We start from the raw sequence: 19,310 nt of genomic DNA, 5'->3' as shown, positions 1-19,310 counted from the left end.
TAAGATATAAATGTATGGGGGTCGGGAAGGCATTTTTTATTTAAACTATGCATAACATTTTAATTCATTATTTCCAAAAATTGTTAAGGCCAAACTAATACAATGTATATGTATGCAAAAATTTTGAGGTGGTATAAAAAAGAAAATGCAGTATAATTGTATGATTGTCAATAAGACTATCCACAGAGTTCAAATAACGTACAATATCCCTATTTTACCAAATTTTCATTTGATATTACTGACTAATAATTTGATACTCAGCACAGTAGAGTGATATGAAATATTATCGCTAGAAACTATGGGTGCACATGCTAGTTGCCAATGAAATTAACGTCGCCAATTGGTAAAATAGCCAAATAACAGGTTATCATTGGTCAAATGCTCGTATCACTCTTGCTGTACCCAGTCTAGGGAGAAAATGAATCTAGTTAAGATGACCAACGATAATTTATAATTAGAGGTTAGTTAATTCATTCTTACCTCCTCTGAATCACTGCCATATTCACTGAACCTGTCATCTTTTTCCTGACTTTTTTCCTCCTCTACTGCTGCCTCTAATACTTTGTTTATAGCTACCTCCAAACGGGCTCGTAAGTCACTACAAATATAAAAACATCAAGCTAAAATCAAGTTGATATTTCTCTATTACGTATATTTTTTTTCATAATGTTTAATTAGGAAGTATTGACTTGTTTTTAAGTTTACTCATACATATTCTTTTAACATTTTTTTCACTATCAATTACTCAAGTTGGCTCTTACACTAAGAGTTTTAAAATCTACATATTGTTTTATCATCTATAACCAGCCTTATCAGTAAAATAAACAATTATATATATACATATCATAGATTCTTAAAGAGATTTCGAGTGGATTTCGAGAGGATTTGAGTGGATTTCAAGTGGATTTTTGTGTTTACTTCCTTTATAAATTACCCCAATGATTGCCTTTTGTTGTTTTCTTCAGTAAGTTTCTCTGGAAGTCCCTCCCACCACATGCAAACTGACTAAATACCTACCCCCAATGATTGCCTTTTGTTGTTTTCTTCAGTAAGTTTCTCTGGAAGTCCCTCCCACCACATCCAAACTGACTAATAAGGAACATCTGTAGTAACTCGATACTTTTCTTTATAAATGCTCTCGTTTCTTTCACATTCTGTAGAAATCAGATATATTAAAAGAGCTGCATAATTATGTATACAATATACATACTGTGGATTCATTATTATTCGTTGGATACCAATTTTCGTGGATTTCGTGGTTACAGCAGAACCACGAAATTAAATGTTCAACGAAATATAAACTTTTCTATAGGCTCATATATAAAGACTCTGCAAAACCAAGAAATTAAATATCAACGAACATGCAAGATTGTTTTAATCCATGAAAATTGGTACCCACGAAAATAAATGAATCCACAGTACCGTAATTTCAGAAATTATTGGGAGATTTTTATAAATGCGAATTATGCAACTGGGTGAGTTGCGCAATAAGAACTTGTACTCTAATCTCCGGAACATATTTCTGTAAGCAGATTTTCTTGAAATAGCAATGATAAATACATGATTTTACAGGTAACCACTACTTAAAGCGTGATACAACATCTTTATACTGAAGACAGCTGAATTTTCAAAATTAAAAAGAAAGCTAGCCAAGTCTTTTTAAAAATATTTAAAGTTTAACTTTTGAGTGAAGAAATATTGTAAATAATGTAAAAGACTTGGTCGTGAAGTCTGTTTCTGTAATGATTTATTGAAAATATCCAAATAAACTTGATATTTTTTTTCCAATGGTCTGTAAAAAGATGTGGTATTTTTCTATGTGATTTCGACATGCATGATCACTTTTTTGTGATTTCACAACAGGAAATGCAGAGGAAAGAAAATGTTGATAAGGGCAAACAAAAAAGTATGTGTGTTTACTGTCACATGCTGAAACTAGAGTACCGCTCACCTTGGTCTATGTGAATATTAAACAAAGGACGCAGATGGATTCATGACAAAATTGTGTTTTTGTGATGGTGAAGTGTTTGTTCATCTTATTTTACTGAACATTCTTGCTGCTTACAATTATTTCTATCTATATTGAACTTGGCCCAGTAGTTTCAGTGGAAAATGTTAGTTAAAATTTACAAATTTCATGAAAATCGTTAAAAGTTGACTATAAAGGGCAATAACTCCTAAAGGGGTCAACTGACCATTTTGGTCATCCTGACTTATTTGTAGATCTTACTTTACTGAACATTATTGCTGTTTACAGTTTATCTCTATCTATAATAATATTCAAGATAATAACCAAAAACATCAAAATTTCCCTAAAATTACCAATTCATGGGCAGCAACCCAACAACGGGTTGTCTGATTCATCATCATTTCAGGGAAGATAGATCCTGATCTGATAAACAGTTAAACCTTGTGTGATTTGCTAAAAATGCTTTGGTTTTTGAGTTATAAGCCAAAAACTGCATTTTACCCCTATGTTCTATTTTTAGCCATGGCAGCCATCTTGGTTGGTTGACCGGGTCTTGCCACACATTTTTTAAACTAGATACCCCAAAGATGATTCTGGTCAAGTTTGGATTAATTTGGCCTGGTAGTTTCAGAGGAGAAGATTTTTGTAAAAGATTACTAAGATTAACGAAAAATGGTAAAAATATCAATATAAAGGGCAATAACTCTTAAAGGGGTCAACTGACCATTTTGGTTATGTTGACTTATTTGTAGATCTTACTTTGCTGAACATTATGGCTGTTTACAGTTCATCTCTATCTATAATAATATTCAAGATAATAACCAAAAACAGCAAAATTTCCCTAAAATTACCAATTCAGGGGTAGCAACCAAACGACGGGTAGTCCGATTCATCTGAAAATTTCAGGGCAAATAGTACTTGACCTGATAAACAATTTTACTCCATCAGATATGCTCTAAAAGGTTTGATTTATGAGTTATAAGCCAAAAACTGTATTTTACCCTTATGTTCTATTTTTAGCCATGGCGTCCATCTTGTTTGGTGTGACGGGTCACGCCACACATTTTTTAAACTAGATACCCCAATGATGATTGTGGCCAAGTTTGGTTTAATTTGGCCTAGTTGTTGTAGAGGAGAAGATTTTTGTAAAAGATTACTAAGATTAACGAAAAATGGTTAAAAATTGACTATAAAGGGCAACAACTCCTAAAGGAGTCAACTGACCATTTTGGTTATGTTGACTTATTTGTAGATCTTACTTTGCTGAACATTATTGCTGTTTACAGTTTATCTCTATCTACAATAATATTCAAGATAATAAGCAAAAAAACGGACAAAATTTCCCTAAAATTACCAATTCAGGGGCAACAACCCAACAACAGGTTGTCTGATTCATCTGAAAATTTCAGGGAAGATAGATCTTGACCTGATTACCAATTTAACTCCATGTCAGATTTGCTCTAAATGCTTTGGTTTTTGAGTTATAAGCCAAAAACTGCATTTTACACCTATGTTCTATTTTTAGCCATGGCTGCCATCTTGGTTGGTTTGACGGGTCACGCCACACATTTTTTAAACTAGATACCCCAATGATGATTGTGTCCAAGTTTGATTTAATTTGGCCCAGTAGCTTTGAGGAGAAGATTTTTGTAAAAGTTAACGACGACGATGACGGACGACGGACGCCAAGTGATGAGAAAAGCTCACTTGGCCCTTTGGGCCAGGTGAGCTAAAAAAGGTAGGTATGTAGAGATTTAAAAAAAAAAAAAAAATTTTTTTACATTGAGTCTATGGGAGCAACATTGTAACTTAAACAGTGTTAATCAAAAATGGCCAATAAAACTTTAGGGTAGGGGATAAAAATTAGGGTAGGTAGGGGTACAGTAAACACACATACTTTTTTGTTTGGCCTTATTGAATTTTGATCCTTGAAGAACTAAGATCTAATAGACCACATGTTTATGAACAAACATATTCAACAGGTCATGCAAAGAATAAATCTGCTAAGAATTAGAGAAATGTACTTCATGAAAGAATTAACAATAAGTATCAACTATACAAAGAAAGAATTATTTAAAATCGTGTCAAGATACATGAAAAACAAAATAGTAATAAACACCAAAAATTTTGAAAAGATGTATCTAATCCAGCTATGGTCCTCTACAAATCTATACAGTCTCCTGATTTATTGTATATTTACCTTTTTATTGTGCTTGTTGGTATTTCTGTCTCGTACTTTATTGTTTATTTACCTTTTTATTGTGCTTGTTGGTATTTCTGTTTCGTACTTTATTGTGCTTGTTGGTATTTCTGTTTCGTACTTTATTGTATATTAACCTTTTTATTGTGCTTGTTGGTATTTCTGTTTCGTACTTTATTGTTTATTTACCTTTTTAATGTGCTTGTTGGTATTTCTGTCTCACACTTTATTGTGCTTGTTGGTATTTCTGTTTCGTACTTTATTGTATATTTACCTTTTTAATGTGCTTGTTGGTATTTCTGTCTCGTACTTTATTGTGCTTGTTGGTATTTCTGTTTCGTACTTTATTGTACATTTACCTTTTTATTGTGCTTGTTGGTATTTCTGTCTCGTACTTTATTGTGCTTGTTGGTATTTCTGTTTCGTACTTTATTGTATATTTACCTTTTTATTGTGCTTGTTATTATTTCTGTTTCGTACTTTATTTTATATTTACCTTTTAATTGTGGTTGTTGGTATTTCTGTCTTGTACTTTATGGTATATTAACCTTTTTATTGTGCTTGTTGGTATTTCTGTTTTGTACTTTATTGTGTTTATTTACCTTTTAATTGTGCTTGTTGGTATTTCTGTCTCGTACTTTATTGTGCTTGTTGGTATTTCTGTTTCGTACTTTATTGTATATTTACCTTTTTATTGTGCTTGTTGGTATTTCTGTCTCGTACTTTATTGTATATTAACCTTTTTATTGTGCTTGTTGGTATTTCTGTTTGTACTTTATTGTTTATTTACCTTCTTAATGTGCTTGTTGGTATTTCTATCTCGTACTTTATTGTGCTTGTTGGTATTTTTGTTTCGTACTTTATTGTATATTTACCTTTTTATTGTGCTTGTTGGTATTTCTGTTTTGTACTTTATTGTTTATTTACCTTTTTATTGTGCTTGTTGGTATTTCTGTCTCGTACTTTATTGTGCTTGTTGGTATTTCTGTTTCATACTTTATTGTATATTTACCTTTTTATTGTGCTTGTTGGTATTTCTGTTTCGTACTTTATTGTATATTTACCTTTTAATTGTGCTTGTTGGTATTTCTGTCTCGTACTTTATTGTATATTAACCTTTTTATTGTGCTTGTTGGTATTTCTGTTTTGTACTTTATTGTTTATTTACCTTTTTAATGTGCTTGTTGGTATTTCTGTCTCGTACTTTATTGTGCTTGTTATGTCACCCGATCGACAATGTCGGGTGACATATTGCTTTTCCTCTGTTTCTTTTTCTGTATTATTATGGCACCCTCAACGGAGTTGGGGTGACGTATTGTTATTCTACGTTTCTTTTTTTTTTTATTTTTATTATTTTTCTTCCACACATTTTGTCCAGGAGATTTCTGGAAATCCAATGGACCAAAGTTGATGGAACTCTACTATATTGTAGACCCTAAGGTAAAGAGTTGCAGGCACCATGGAATGGTTCAAGGTGGCTGCCGTTTCCATGGAAACGGAACAAATGTGAAAAATTCCAGTTTTTTATTTGGGGGAACTGTTTGAATGTGCTTTAACTCAGAATCATTATATTTTAATACAATGTAGGTGTCCACTATATACAGGTGTTGGATGATTTTGGAACTCATTGGAACTACTATGTTGCCATGGAAACTACACCAAAAATTTCAAAATTCTCAAAATGCTCCAAACTTCAGGAAACTGCACAGTAATGATGAGCAACATTGGAAAATGTGGAATTTGGCGTTGGAATTTCCAAAATCGCTGTTGTTACCATGGAAACAATGCAAAAAGGTCAAAACTTTGAATTTTCACAGAACATTCTAGAACATCAATGTTTAATTTATTCTAGAGACATTAAATGGTATATGATTGTGGAGGGAAAAAATTGCAGCGGGGGTTTGACTTTGGAATATTCAAAATGGCCGCCGTTACCATGGAAACAGCAAAAATACCAAAAAATTCAAAATGCTTCAAATTTATTGAAACTTATAACAAACGTTGCTCAGCTAATGTAGACTTGGCTTTTGAAATTGGAATTTCCAAAATGGCCGCCGTTACCATGGCTACCGCTATCCTGGCAATAGGGGAAGGGTGCCATCCGCTATTGCTTGCAATTGCAAATCTAGTTATTATTATTATACTTCCACCTATTTTGTCCGGTAGGTTTTTTGGAGTGAAATGGAACCAATCTTAATGATAGTTCACTATAAGGTGGAACACAAAATTTCGGATTGCAGTAGGGTCTAACACCATAAAAAATGGCTGCCGTTACCATGGAAACGGAACAATTGTGAAAAATTCCAGTTTTTGTTTTTGGTGAATAATTTGGAGACGCTTAAACTCAGAATCATTATATTTTAATACAATGGAGGTGCCAGCCATATACTGGTTTTGGATGATTTTGGCAATCATTGGAACTACTATGTTGCCATGGAAACTACACCAAAAATTTCAAAAATATGAAAATGCTCCAATTGTTTTGAAACTTTAACATAACGATGAGCAACTTTGATAGACAAGGAATTTGGCTTTGGAATTTCCAAAATGGCTGCCGTAACCATGGAAACAATGCAAAAAGGTCAAAATGCTCCAAAAATGTCTGGGTTTGGGGAATAACATTGATATGCTAGCACTTAAAATCATAAAATTTCTATACAATGTAGCTGCCCACTATATACAGGTTTTGAATGATTTTTACAATCATTGGAACTACTATGTTACCATGGATACAGGATCAAATATTTCAAAAATTTCAAAATGCTTCAAAATTGATGAAACTTAATATGATTGTTGACTGTCAGGTCTGCATGAGATTTTTGAAGTTGGAATTTCCAAAATGGCCACCGTTGCCATGGAAACTGCAAAAATGTCAAAAATTTTCAAAATGCTCCAAACTTAATGAAACTTAATAGTATTGTTAACTAACATGTACAAATGAGACTTTCGACTTTGGAATTTTCAAAATGGCTGCCGTTGCCATGGAAACAGTAGAAATATGAAACTTTTAACAATGCTCTAAATGTACTGAAAATTTACAGAAAGATATATTGCAATTTATAGATCTGCTTAATTTACTGTTAAATTGTTTTGAGATGGCTGCCGCTTAGGGGCAATAAGGGAAGGGTGACATCCGCTATTGCTTGCAATGGCAATTCTAGTTGGTATTTCTGTTTCGTACTTTATTGTATATTTACCTTTTTATTGTGCTTGTTGGTATTTCTGTTTCGTACTTTATTGTATATTTACCTTTTAATTGTGCTTGTTGGTATTTCTGTCTCGTACTTTGTTGTATATTAACCTTTTTATTGTGCTTGTTGGTATTTCTGTTTTGTACTTTATTGTTTATTTACCTTTTTAATGTGCTAGTTGGTATTTCTGTCTCGCACTTTATTGTGCTTGTTGGTATTTCTGTTTCGTACTTTATTGTATATTTACCTTTTAATTGTGGTTGTTGGTATTTCTGTCTTGTACTTTATTATATATTAACCTTTTTATTGTGCTTGTTGGTATTTCTGTTTTGTACTTTATTGTTTATTTACCTTTTTATTGTGCTTGTTGGTATTTCTGTCTCGTACTTTATTGTGCTTGTTGGTATTTCTGTTTCGTACTTTATTGTATATATACCTTTTTATTGTGCTTGTTGGTATTTCTGTTTTGTACTTTATTGTATGTTTACCTTTTAATTGTGCTTGTTGGTATTTCTGTCTCGTACTTTATTGTATATTAACCTTTTTATTGTGCTTGTTGGTATTTCTGTTTTGTACTTTATTGTTTATTTACCTTTTCAATGTGCTTGTTGGTATTTCTGTCTCGTACTTTATTGTGCTTGTTGGTATTTTTGTTTCGTACTTTATTGTATATTTACCTTTTTATTATGCTTGTTGGTATTTCTGTTTCGTACTTTATTGTTTATTTACCTTTTTATTGTGCTTGTTGGTATTTCTGTCTCGTACTTTATTGTGCTTGTTGGTATTTCGGTCTCGTACTTTATTTATTTATTTACCTTTTTATTGTGCTTGTTGGTATTTCGGTCTGGTACTTTATTGTATAAATACCTTTTTATTGTGCTTGTTGGTATTTCGGTCTTGTACTTTATTTATTCATTTACCTTTTTATTGTGCTTGTTGGTATTTCAGTCACATACTTTATTTTATATTTACCTTTTTATTGTGCTTGTTGGTATTTCTGTCTCGTACTTTATTGTTTATTTTACTTTTTATTGTGCTTGTTGGTATTTCTGTCTCGTACTTTATTGTTTATTTACCTTTTTATTGTGCTTGTTGGTATTTCTGTTTCGTATTTTATTGTATATTTACCTTTTTATTGTGCTTGTTTGTATTTCGGTCTCGTACTTTACAATCTTTTGAAGAGGTATCTGAACAATCACCAGAAGGAAACTAAAAGAAAATACAAGGTTTATAACAATCTTTCCTTCTCCTATTTTCAAATTTCTTAAAATATCATGACACTTCTGGCCTTCTCTTTTTAAAGCTATAAATTATTTTCGCAAAAAATCATTATTTTTCCTTAAAAATATTACATTACAGTTACACTTCTGCAATTTAATAGACGTACAAGTGCAATAACTTTAAAACAATCTTTTTAATATAAATAATATGAAGAAATGAAAGTTTGAGAGCAATGCAATGCAATTTACATTATAATTAATGTTTCCAAGGGACATAACTCTATTGAAATTCATTCATCAGAACTTATACTTAAACTTTCCAAGACATTGCTGATGTAAACCTATGAAATATATTTCATAAAAATCAGGCAAGCATTGTACACATGAGAGAGCTAGCAATGCACATTTTCATATAATGTTTATTTTCCAAAGGGCATAACTCCGTTAAAATTAATAACTCACTGATGCATAAAATATTTACACATTTAAATCTGACAAACCTTATGAACTGTACATGTGCATCTCTCCTTTCCTAAAGGCCCAGGACTTGTTGCCTCCCCTGAAAAAGACATTTTATGTTCTTCAAAAATGAAATACACTAATGACAAAAAATACTATTTTAGAAATGATCATATATCATACCTGCCAACTGTCATTATTTGCGGGGGATTTCCCCATGAAAGCTCCTAAATGGAAATTTTAAAAGAACAATTGTGTCCACAATTATAACAAAACAGTAAATCTAACAATGGCTTTAGGCTTTTAAAAGTATGAAGAAGCCAAAAAAAAAACCCATTAAAATACATTTGAAGCCCCCCTTGAAGGTTTTTCAGAATTATGAAAGCAATCTTGCATGTAAAACCCCGATGGCCATTTTGAAAAGTTGGCAGGTATGATATATCATATGCAGAATGCACTTCAAATAAGTAAGAAGCCTTATGTGACGAGTGGTCTAAGTAGTTCATCTATTATATCATTAATTAGTCAACACTGAATGTTGTGAATTCCCAACCCTGATCATGAGCCTAACATTACTCATACCAACTTTACAGCTCATGAATACATTACCAAGTAGTTTAAGCTGCACGGATATTGATTTTTTTCTCTCACAATTTTGTTCATTCTAAGATCAAAGATGAGTTGGGTCCATTTACAAACTGTCATATTTGTAAATATAAAACAAAGGTTATGGGGTTTCCATACATAACACAAAATCAGTACATGCCGAGCAAAGAACACACACAGAGTAAAACAACTCTTGTATTGCTGTTCTTCATCTTAAAGTCACAATGAGGTCTTCAACAGGGTGCAAAACAAAACCTCTCACCTCACTGCAATTTTCAGACAGCTTCTAGCACATGCATATGTATCAAATCAAATAAATAAATTTGATTAAAATAATTGTTACTCATCAAAATTGAATAGAAGTACCTTTCTACCCCCATGCAATCCATTCAGAAACAGCTTATGGTTGAAAAATATCCTATATTTGATGTTAGATCTATCTATTGTTATATCTTATTAGTATTGTTAAACTTGACAAAGAGAGCACTTAGTATATATATGTATATGATAAAAGAAGGTTTTGGATGAAGCGTATAAATGTTATAAAAGTATATACAACTAAATCAAAGTAGAGATAATTTCATATTAAGATGTCTGAAATTCTAATTGTCATTAATGTGTTCCACTTGAAGGTACACAACAACTCTCATGGATTAAGCAATTTCCACCTGTTCACCATGGACAGACACACTGCTCTCCTGGCTTAAAATTCATTTTAGAAGTTGTACAAAAATATTGCAAGCTTTGAATGTGCTGTATCGCTATGAAAGAACATTAATGGTATGTGAACTCTAAAAGGTTGTCACAAGGGACCATATAGATCAAATCTTACTATGGACAGTTGGCAATGACAAAATTCAAAGCTATTTCAGACGTATTCTCATGTTGAGTCTTAATCTATTTTTAGATCTTATTTTCCTTATATTTTTGCTAGTCACAGTTTTTCTCTGTGTACTATAGTTCCTGTTAAAAAAATTCTAATGGAAATGACTTGTCATTAAAGGGCAATAACCCTAGGATGCTCCGAGCTTTTTAAGTAGGCTCTTCTCAGTAGTACTTTCCTGTGAATAGAAATGCTAAAGATCGACAGACATATTAAGGTCAAGTTACAGTAAATGAGCTATGTCACAGATTTCAGTAAAATTTTGCATACACCTGTGGCTCGATGAACTCCAACTAAAAATCGAAAAAATAATGCATTTATCTCATTTATCATTTAAAATATTACTGATTGAATTCTTACAAAATTGGTGAGCATGTGTATAGAAAGCACATAAAATCGGCATAAAACCTTCTCAAATTTGTCTCAAAAAACTATATGTTGTTGATACATAAATTACCGTTACAATGATGTAAAATAAAGATATGGTCACCATCTTCGTTTTTACGGTATACATCATTCAATGTTGTGTTCTTTGTGAAAAAATCCTATAAAACGTCGAAATAATCGTAACGTCGCCGTGTTGCAGGCCGTAAAACGTTGAATTTTGACGTTTTTCACTACCAACAAGGTGAAAAAATGATTATTAGACAAAAAACGAAGTCGGTGACCCTATCTTTATTTTACATCATTATAACGGAATTTTATGTGTCAACAACATACAGTTTTTAAAGAAAAATCTATGGAGTAGAATAAAAGATTTGGTGATTTTAAGACAAATTGTGTATGTTTTTTCGCTGATTGTATGTGCTTTCTATACAAATATTCACCCATATCAAAAGAAATCAATCTGCAATATTTCAGATAATAAAAGAGAGAAATGCATTATTTTTTCGATTGTCAGTTGTAGTTCACCGAGCCAAGATTGTATGCAAAATTTGAGCAAAATTTGCGACATAGTCATTTACTGTTCCTTGACCTTAATAGATCATGATAACTATTGTGATATTAACTGCTGAAGAGAGCCTACTTATAAAGCTCCAAGCATGCTCCAAGTATGCTCAGAGCTTTCTTGTAATAACAAATCTATGATCCCTAACAAAAAACAAGTAACCTTTAAGAAAATCATCAGAGTTATTTCTCCTTAAAAATTCCAGATCCAGTAATTCTAATTTTAAGCAAATTAATATATAAATCCATGGCTGCTTACATTATTTGATGGGTCATTAATTGTTAGTGTGATAAAAGAAGGGAAAATATGATAAAATAATACAGAAAAATAGCAACTATGTTATTTCTAAGTCGGGAAGGAAAATCCCTCAACTAGAAAATTAAAAGCATCACCAGGTCAAAATTTCATAAAATTCGCCAAATATTTTTTGTGAGTAATCAAATTAATTATACGATGAAAAATTGAAATTTTTGGGTTGCAATGAAAGAGTTTTTTGTATCCCATTAATAGGGACCAAAAACAAGGTTATTTTATACAATTTAGAAAATTATCAGATTAAAAATTTAGCAGTCAGAAAACTTCAATTCCGTCTGTTGTTCCCCATTGCTTAATAGAAAATAATTTTTTCGCTATTCAGAAATTTAGCAATATTCAAAATCCTGTCCACATTGAAAGTACCGAACATATAAATTAACCAGTGCCACAAGCAAAAGAAGTTTTGACCCAGTCCATCACCTTGTAAAAACTGTATAAATCTTTCTAAATCAGTTATCTGCGTTGATAACTGCTGAATCAGCTTTTCTTTAACCTTGCCTGGGTTAACTATCTGGAAAAGAAAAAAAAGTCATAAAATTACTACATGTATATAAAGTTTACTGGTTTTCATGTATTGTGAATTCAGTAATTATTGCATGCATTTATTATTGTGATTTTGGCATTTTGGACTAAGTGCAATTTCTATTTTAGCGATATTGAGAAAATTCCTGTTTAATTCATATAAAAAAAATCAAAATGAGAGTTTAAATTACTGGAATTTTAATTTATCATTACCCTGTTGCATTCTTCTCAATAATAAAATCATCCCAATAATAGTATTAAAATTTCACAAAGGCAAGGATCATCAACAACCAGACAAAAACCCATAAAATTACAACTGCCCATTTGACTTTGACCAATCCAGCTTTAAAGGAATTTTCAGTGTACTCAAATTATAAATTATTATGTTAAAAGGCATGAAATATATTTAGACTTAGATTTCAAGCTTAGACCAGAAATAAGATTTTGTTGTTGTTGTTGTTGCCCTAATGTACAGAAAATCATCTCATAATCATCAGTCCAACAACTGTGATCCTGCCAAAAAAACAAAATAATGAAAATATGTCAGGACAACTGTTTCTAAGGGCTATTCCAGAAAAATATGTTTGGGGTTTGGGGGGGGCTGGTTGGAAGGCACATTGTATTAATAATACATGGGTGATGGGTATCAGAGCAACTTTTCGCACTATAATGCACCATAATTTTCAATTACAATTGTCTGGGTGGCGGGTGCTGACAAAATCTGCCTTCCAACACCCCCCACCCCCACACCCCCATACATTTTTTTTCTGGAATAGCCCTTATCAGAATATCTGAACAAAAGAATGATAAACATATATAAGTAATAAATATATGCCCGGGCCACTTAGAAGGGCATATAAAAAATGAAGGCACAGGATAATTACCTCTCCAACAGCATGATCAACAATCTGTTTTAACTGATCTGTGCTAAAAAATACAGACATTGATAACATTAAATAGTCATAACTAATAAATTGTCGATAATTATTACTGTAAATTCAGACATCATTAACATAATTTATTTTTGCAATTTTGACATGACTAACTAATTATTGAATTTTCTTCATGAATATTTATTTGAATAGGAATACAAATTCTTATTATTACAATACTCAGTTTGTATAATTTATATAATTTAATTTTGAATGTAACGCCTCTTCTGATTGGCTGACGTTATTTTGTTATGAGTCCATCGACATAACTTAGTCATGTGACCGTGAAGTCATCAACGATTTTCATTGTTTTCTACGGTTTAAAATGGAATTTAGAATTAAATTATAAGAAATGACTGTAATATTTTTTCTGTCTATTTGAAATAATACAAAAAATGTGGTGCACACTGTTAAATAACCTGCTACACGCATTATTCAGTGTGTACCACATTTTTTATGTTATTTCTTCATAGACAGAAAAATTATTACAGTCATTCCTTATATAAATAAAACTTTCTGATAATTTCTGAATTTACAGTATTATATTTTTCCTCATTATAATTTCATTTTTTAAACTTTTCTAGAAAACGCCAAAGAATAAAGTTATTGCATATGTTTTGAGTTTTCAACTGACAAAAGAATTCTTAGAAATATTAAATAGTATTGAAGGTTAATAATTTTATTCAATTTGTAATGGACTTTTTTTTAGTTTGTGATTGATTTTATTTAATTTCATTTTTTACATGTTGTGATGTGTTGTTGTTTGGAATTTTTAAGTTGGTTTTGTGTGGAATTTTATATAAGTATCAGGTAAGTTGTGGTATGCTGTTGTTTGGATATGTTGTCTGTTTTAGTCATTCTTTTACTGATGCCAAAAGTTAATTTATACATATGACCAAGATTACAAAAGTGTTAGAAAATGAAGTCTTTAAAAAAATAAATAACCTTTACAACCTTTAGAAATGTTTTTTATTGTTGTGAAAATGATACATTGTTTTCTGTAGGTATTAAACCCCACTTTCATCAGACTTGGCAATACAACTTTTTTCATTTGTTGAGGAAAGTGGAGAACCGTGATAGACTCACCAACCTTGTCAAATAGGATTGGAGTCAAACACAATCTAGTGAAACACAAGTTAGTCTAGCACAGGCTAGACAAGCACAGAATAGTCAAGCACAGGCTAGTTGAGCACAGAATAGTCAAGCACAGGCTAGTTGAGCACAGAATAGTCAAGCACAGGCTAGTTGAGCACAGAATAGTCAAGCACAGGCTAGACAAGCACAGGCTAGTTGAGCACAGAATAGTCAAGCACAGGGTAGTTGAGCACAAGCTAGTTGAGCTGAGAATAGTCAAGCACAGGCTAGTTGAGCACAGAATAGTCAAGCACAGGCTAGTTGAGCACAGAATAGTCAAGCACAGGCTAGTTGAGCACAGAATAGTCAAGCACAGGCTAGTTGAGCACAGAATAGTCAAGCACAGGCTAGACAAGCACAGAATAGTCAAGCACAAGCTAGTTGAGCACAGAATAGTCAAGCACAGGCTAGACAAGCACAGGCTAGACAAGCACAGGCTAGTTGAGCACAGAATAGTCAAGCACAGGCTAGACAAGCACAGAATAGTCAAGCACAAGCTAGACAAGCACAAGCTGGACAAACACAAGCTAGACAAGCACAAGCTAGACAAGCACAAGCTAGTCAAGCAAAGGCTAGTTAAGCACAGGATAGGTAAGTCAAGCACAAGCTAGACTAGCTAGCACATGACATTCAACTTCAAATTGGTCAAGCACAAGCTAAACAAGCTCATGATATTCAACTATAAGATGGTCAAGCACAGATTAGTCAAGCACAAGCTAGTCAAGCACAGGCTAGTCAAGCACAAGCTAGTCAAGCACAGGCTAGTCAAGCACAAGCTAGTCAAGCACAGGTTAGTCAAACAAAGGATAGTCAAGCACAAGCTAAACAAACTGGTTAAACACAGGTTGGTCAAGTTGAAGCAAGTGCATGTAGTGATTGATGTGGATTGATTGTTGACATCTTGACCACAAAGACCCAAGACATTGTACATCAGTTTATAAACCCCTCTATTTACCTGAGACTGTCAAATCCCTCCAGATTAAGATCCAGTTTATAACACCCCCCTATTTACCTGAGACTGTCAAATCCCTCCAGATTAAGATCCAGTTTATAACACCCCCTATTTACCTGAGACTGTCAAATCCCTCCAGATTAAGATCCAGTTTATACCACCCCCCTATTTACCTGAGACTGTCAAATCCCTCCAGATTAAGATCCAGTTTATAACACCCTCTATTTACCTGAGACTGTCAAATCCCTCCAGATTAAGATCCAGTTTATACCACCCCCCTATTTACCTGAGACTGTCAAAGCCCTCCAGATTAAAATCCAGTTTATAACACCCCCCTATTTACCTGAGACTGTCAAATCCCTCCAGATTAAGATCCAGTTTATAACACCCCCCTATTTACCTGAGACTGTCAAATCCCTCCAGATTAAGATCCAGTTTATAACACCCCCCTATTTACCTGAGACTGTCAAAGCCTTCCAGATTAAGATCCAGTTTATAACACCCCCCTATTTACCTGAGACTGTCAAAGCCTTCCAGATTAAGATCCAGTTTATAACACCCCCCTATTTACCTGAGACTGTCAAATCCTTCCAGATTAAGATCCAGTTTATAACACCCCCCTATTTACCTGAGACTGTCAAAGCCTTCCAGATTAAGATCCAGTTTATAACACCCCCCTATTTACCTGAGACTGTCAAATCCTTCCAGATTAAGATCCAGTTTATAACACCCCCCTATTTACCTGAGACTGTCAAAGCCTTCCAGATTAAGATCCAGTTTATAACACCCCCCTATTTACCTGAGACTGTCAAATCCCTCCAGATTAAGATCCAGTTTATAACACCCTCTATTTACCTGAGACTGTCAAATCCCTCCAGATTAAGATCCAGTTTATACCACCCCCCTATTTACCTGAGACTGTCAAAGCCCTCCAGATTAAGATCCAGTTTATAACACCCCCCTATTTACCTGAGACTGTCAAATCCCTCCAGATTAAGATCCAGTTTATAACACCCCCCTATTTACCTGAGACTGTCAAAGCCCTCCAGATTAAGATCCAGTTTATACCACCCCCCTATTTACCTGAGACTGTCAAATCCCTCCAGATTAAGATCCAGTTTATACCACCCCCCTATTTACCTGAGACTGTCAAATCCCTCCAGATTAAGATCCAGTTTATACCACCCCCCTATTTACCTGAGACTGTCAAATCCCTCCAGATTAAGATCCAGTTTATAACACCCCCCTATTTACCTGAGACTGTCAAAGCCCTCCAGATTAAGATCCAGTTTATAACACCCCCTATTTACCTGAGACTGTCAAAGCCCTCCAGATTAAGATCCAGTTTATACCACCCCCCTATTTACCTGAGACTGTCAAATCCCTCCAGATTAAGATCCAGTTTATACCACCCCCCTATTTACCTGAGACTGTCAAATCCCTCCAGATTAAGATCCAGTTTATAACACCCCCCTATTTACCTGAGACTGTCAAAGCCTTCCAGATTAAGATCCAGTTTATAACACCCCCCTATTTACCTGAGACTGTCAAAGCCTTCCAGATTAAGATCCAGTTTATAACACCCCCCTATTTACCTGAGACTGTCAAATCCTTCCAGATTAAGATCCAGTTTATAACACCCCCCTATTTACCTGAGACTGTCAAAGCCTTCCAGATTAAGATCCAGTTTATAACACCCCCCTATTTACCTGAGACTGTCAAATCCTTCCAGATTAAGATCCAGTTTATAACACCCCCCTATTTACCTGAGACTGTCAAATCCTTCCAGATTAAGATCCAGTTTATGTTTCAGTTCATCGATGACAACTTTTTGTTTCTCCATCACTTTGGACGTAGGAACCACATCAGCATCGCCAGTCTATAGAAAATATGTAAAAGAAACTTACTGTAGACCATTATATGTCAGTAATATTGTTGGCTTTTTTCAAAACTACCTCTTCCCTAGCTTTTTCTATTGGGAAAATATGCATCATTTTCATCAAATTAGGAAATTCTAAAATAAACCATGAATTTGACTAAAACTTCAATTTACAGACCCATTTTCAAGAGTCAAACCCTGCTTTAAAATAAGACCCCATTTGTCAGTGATGATACATAAATAGACCCTCAAATGTGCACGTATAGTCATTTTAGGCATGACGTGTTTTTCAGTTTGTATTCATGCACAATTTATACAACTGAGACTGCACTGTTTGGGAAAAAAGTTGTCCTTTTGGGAATAGTTTTAAGCCAATTTTTTTTCAAATAGGATTCTTCTCCAGGGGAAAAAGCCTTTATTCTCCACTAATTTAAGGCAAACAATATCACTGTATGTACACATATATATTTTTACATAAAAATAATTTTATAAAACATTATCAATAGCAAAAAACATCCAGATTTCTTGCAGCATCATTTGTCAAATTGATGGATGCCACATGTGGAGCAGGATCTGAACACCAAAATTCACCCCTGGTTTTTGGTAGAGTTCATGTTTCTCACTCTTTATTTTTTTTATATCATGTTTTGTTAACTGTTGACGGGTATTTTGTTGGTTTATTTTGCTGTAGGACTTGTGTTAAGCTTGAACACTGTGTTACCTACTTTTTTGGGGAGGGGGTGTAGTAAAAAAGTTCTACAAACCTCGTAAGCATAAGTTTCTAATTCTTCCAGTTGTTTTTTCAGCTGTTCTATTAACTCCCTCTGTTTCTCTCTCTGCTCTATCAGTTTCTGTTCATGTTCTTGATCACTCTGTAATAAAAGGTAGAAAAAGGTTAAAGGTTGTTCACAATATAATGTCTGGGAGCGTAGGATGGGAGACACTCAAATAAATAAATTGTGGGAGGTTGCTTTTTATTTTTAGAATTTTGTAAGAATTATAAACAGATATACCATGTTAAGGAGGGGTATTTGCGAAAAATACCAGTCGAGAGAATGTTAAAGTCGCGAGTCGTAAGGTGAGGGAAATTCATTCTCAAGACTTGTATTTTTCGCAAATACCCCTCAAGAACATGCTATATCTGTTTAATTACACCGAATGTTAATGTTCAAAAACGCATTGATGATTGTGACGTTACAAGCGTCCAGTCGGATAGAGTATTTTTGGCAAATACCACGTCAGAGAGGGTAAAAAAGGCATATCCTTTTGGCAAATACCCCGGAGGCGTTAAAAAATGAACGATATTTATTTTGGATAACAGTAAATTGGTAAAATATACACTGGCTATCAACCAATCAAAATCCAGGATTCTTTCATAAGGTGTAATTATAAGTAAAACAAACATTGCGTTCAGGTGCTTGATTTTCTTGCTGTTTTGATTGATTGATTTTTTTTTACTTTGGGGCTATTTCGTGGTATCTAGTTTTTATGGGTGGAGGAAGCCGCAATGCCCAGAGAGAAGAACCCACCTTCAATAGGAACACTCTAACTTAAGACCCTTTTAAGGTGGCCTTTGGCTGTTTTCTGATCTTTTGTTGGGTTTATCTCTTTGACACATTTCCCATTTTCATTCTCTATTCTATTCTATATAATGAGTGGTTGGTGTCTATGATAAGTGCTCCTATACCCAGTATTAATTATATTCCTGCAGGTTTAATTTGTTTTTAGAAGTTCTGTCCCAAATAGACCCAACAACAAAATAGGGAGGCCAACCCCTTAGAATTGTTATTTTTTCTCAGGTTTCATTTTTTCAAATTTCCACTTTGGTTTTAAATTGTGTTCAAAACCATTTTAAATGTGGACTCACCATTTCCTCCTGAACCTCCTCTAACTTTTTATCTATGAGCTGATAAACAAAACGATGTCAGCCAATCAGGAGACCTGCTACATCCAAAATTAAATTATTTTTAATGTGGACTTACCATTTCCTCTTGAACCTCCTCTAACTTTTTGTCTAAACATAATCTGGCATCAGGAATACCTCTAAAGGCAAACTCTTCCAATTCTTGTAATAATGTCTGCAGGAGAAATATAGCATT

General features: G+C 33.4%; 1 protein-coding gene across 4 annotated transcripts in view; it reads right to left on the bottom strand.

The window, feature by feature from the left end:
• Nucleotides 1–19,310, bottom strand: part of LOC134683435 (RUN domain-containing protein 1-like) — a 48,756-nt gene that overhangs the window by 12,456 nt on the left and 16,990 nt on the right. For all 4 annotated transcript variants that reach the window (XM_063542718.1, XM_063542719.1, XM_063542717.1 and 1 more), the window contains 9 exons: nucleotides 19,194–19,289; nucleotides 17,976–18,083; nucleotides 17,099–17,211; nucleotides 13,199–13,241; nucleotides 12,213–12,303; nucleotides 9,081–9,139; nucleotides 8,489–8,569; nucleotides 1,018–1,154; nucleotides 481–598 (listed from right to left, as the gene is read on the bottom strand). In XM_063542718.1, the coding sequence (XP_063398788.1) occupies nucleotides 481–598; nucleotides 1,018–1,154; nucleotides 8,489–8,569; nucleotides 9,081–9,139; nucleotides 12,213–12,303; nucleotides 13,199–13,241; nucleotides 17,099–17,211; nucleotides 17,976–18,083; nucleotides 19,194–19,289 (846 nt within the window). The remainder of the gene's footprint in view (nucleotides 1–480; nucleotides 599–1,017; nucleotides 1,155–8,488; nucleotides 8,570–9,080; nucleotides 9,140–12,212; nucleotides 12,304–13,198; nucleotides 13,242–17,098; nucleotides 17,212–17,975; nucleotides 18,084–19,193; nucleotides 19,290–19,310) is intronic.

This window comes from Mytilus trossulus, chromosome 9, assembly GCF_036588685.1.
Source record: "Mytilus trossulus isolate FHL-02 chromosome 9, PNRI_Mtr1.1.1.hap1, whole genome shotgun sequence".
NCBI classification, from domain to species: domain Eukaryota; kingdom Metazoa; phylum Mollusca; class Bivalvia; order Mytilida; family Mytilidae; genus Mytilus; species Mytilus trossulus.
Note: the sequence above shows the minus strand (reverse complement) of the source record. Positions and strands in the feature narration are given on the sequence as shown.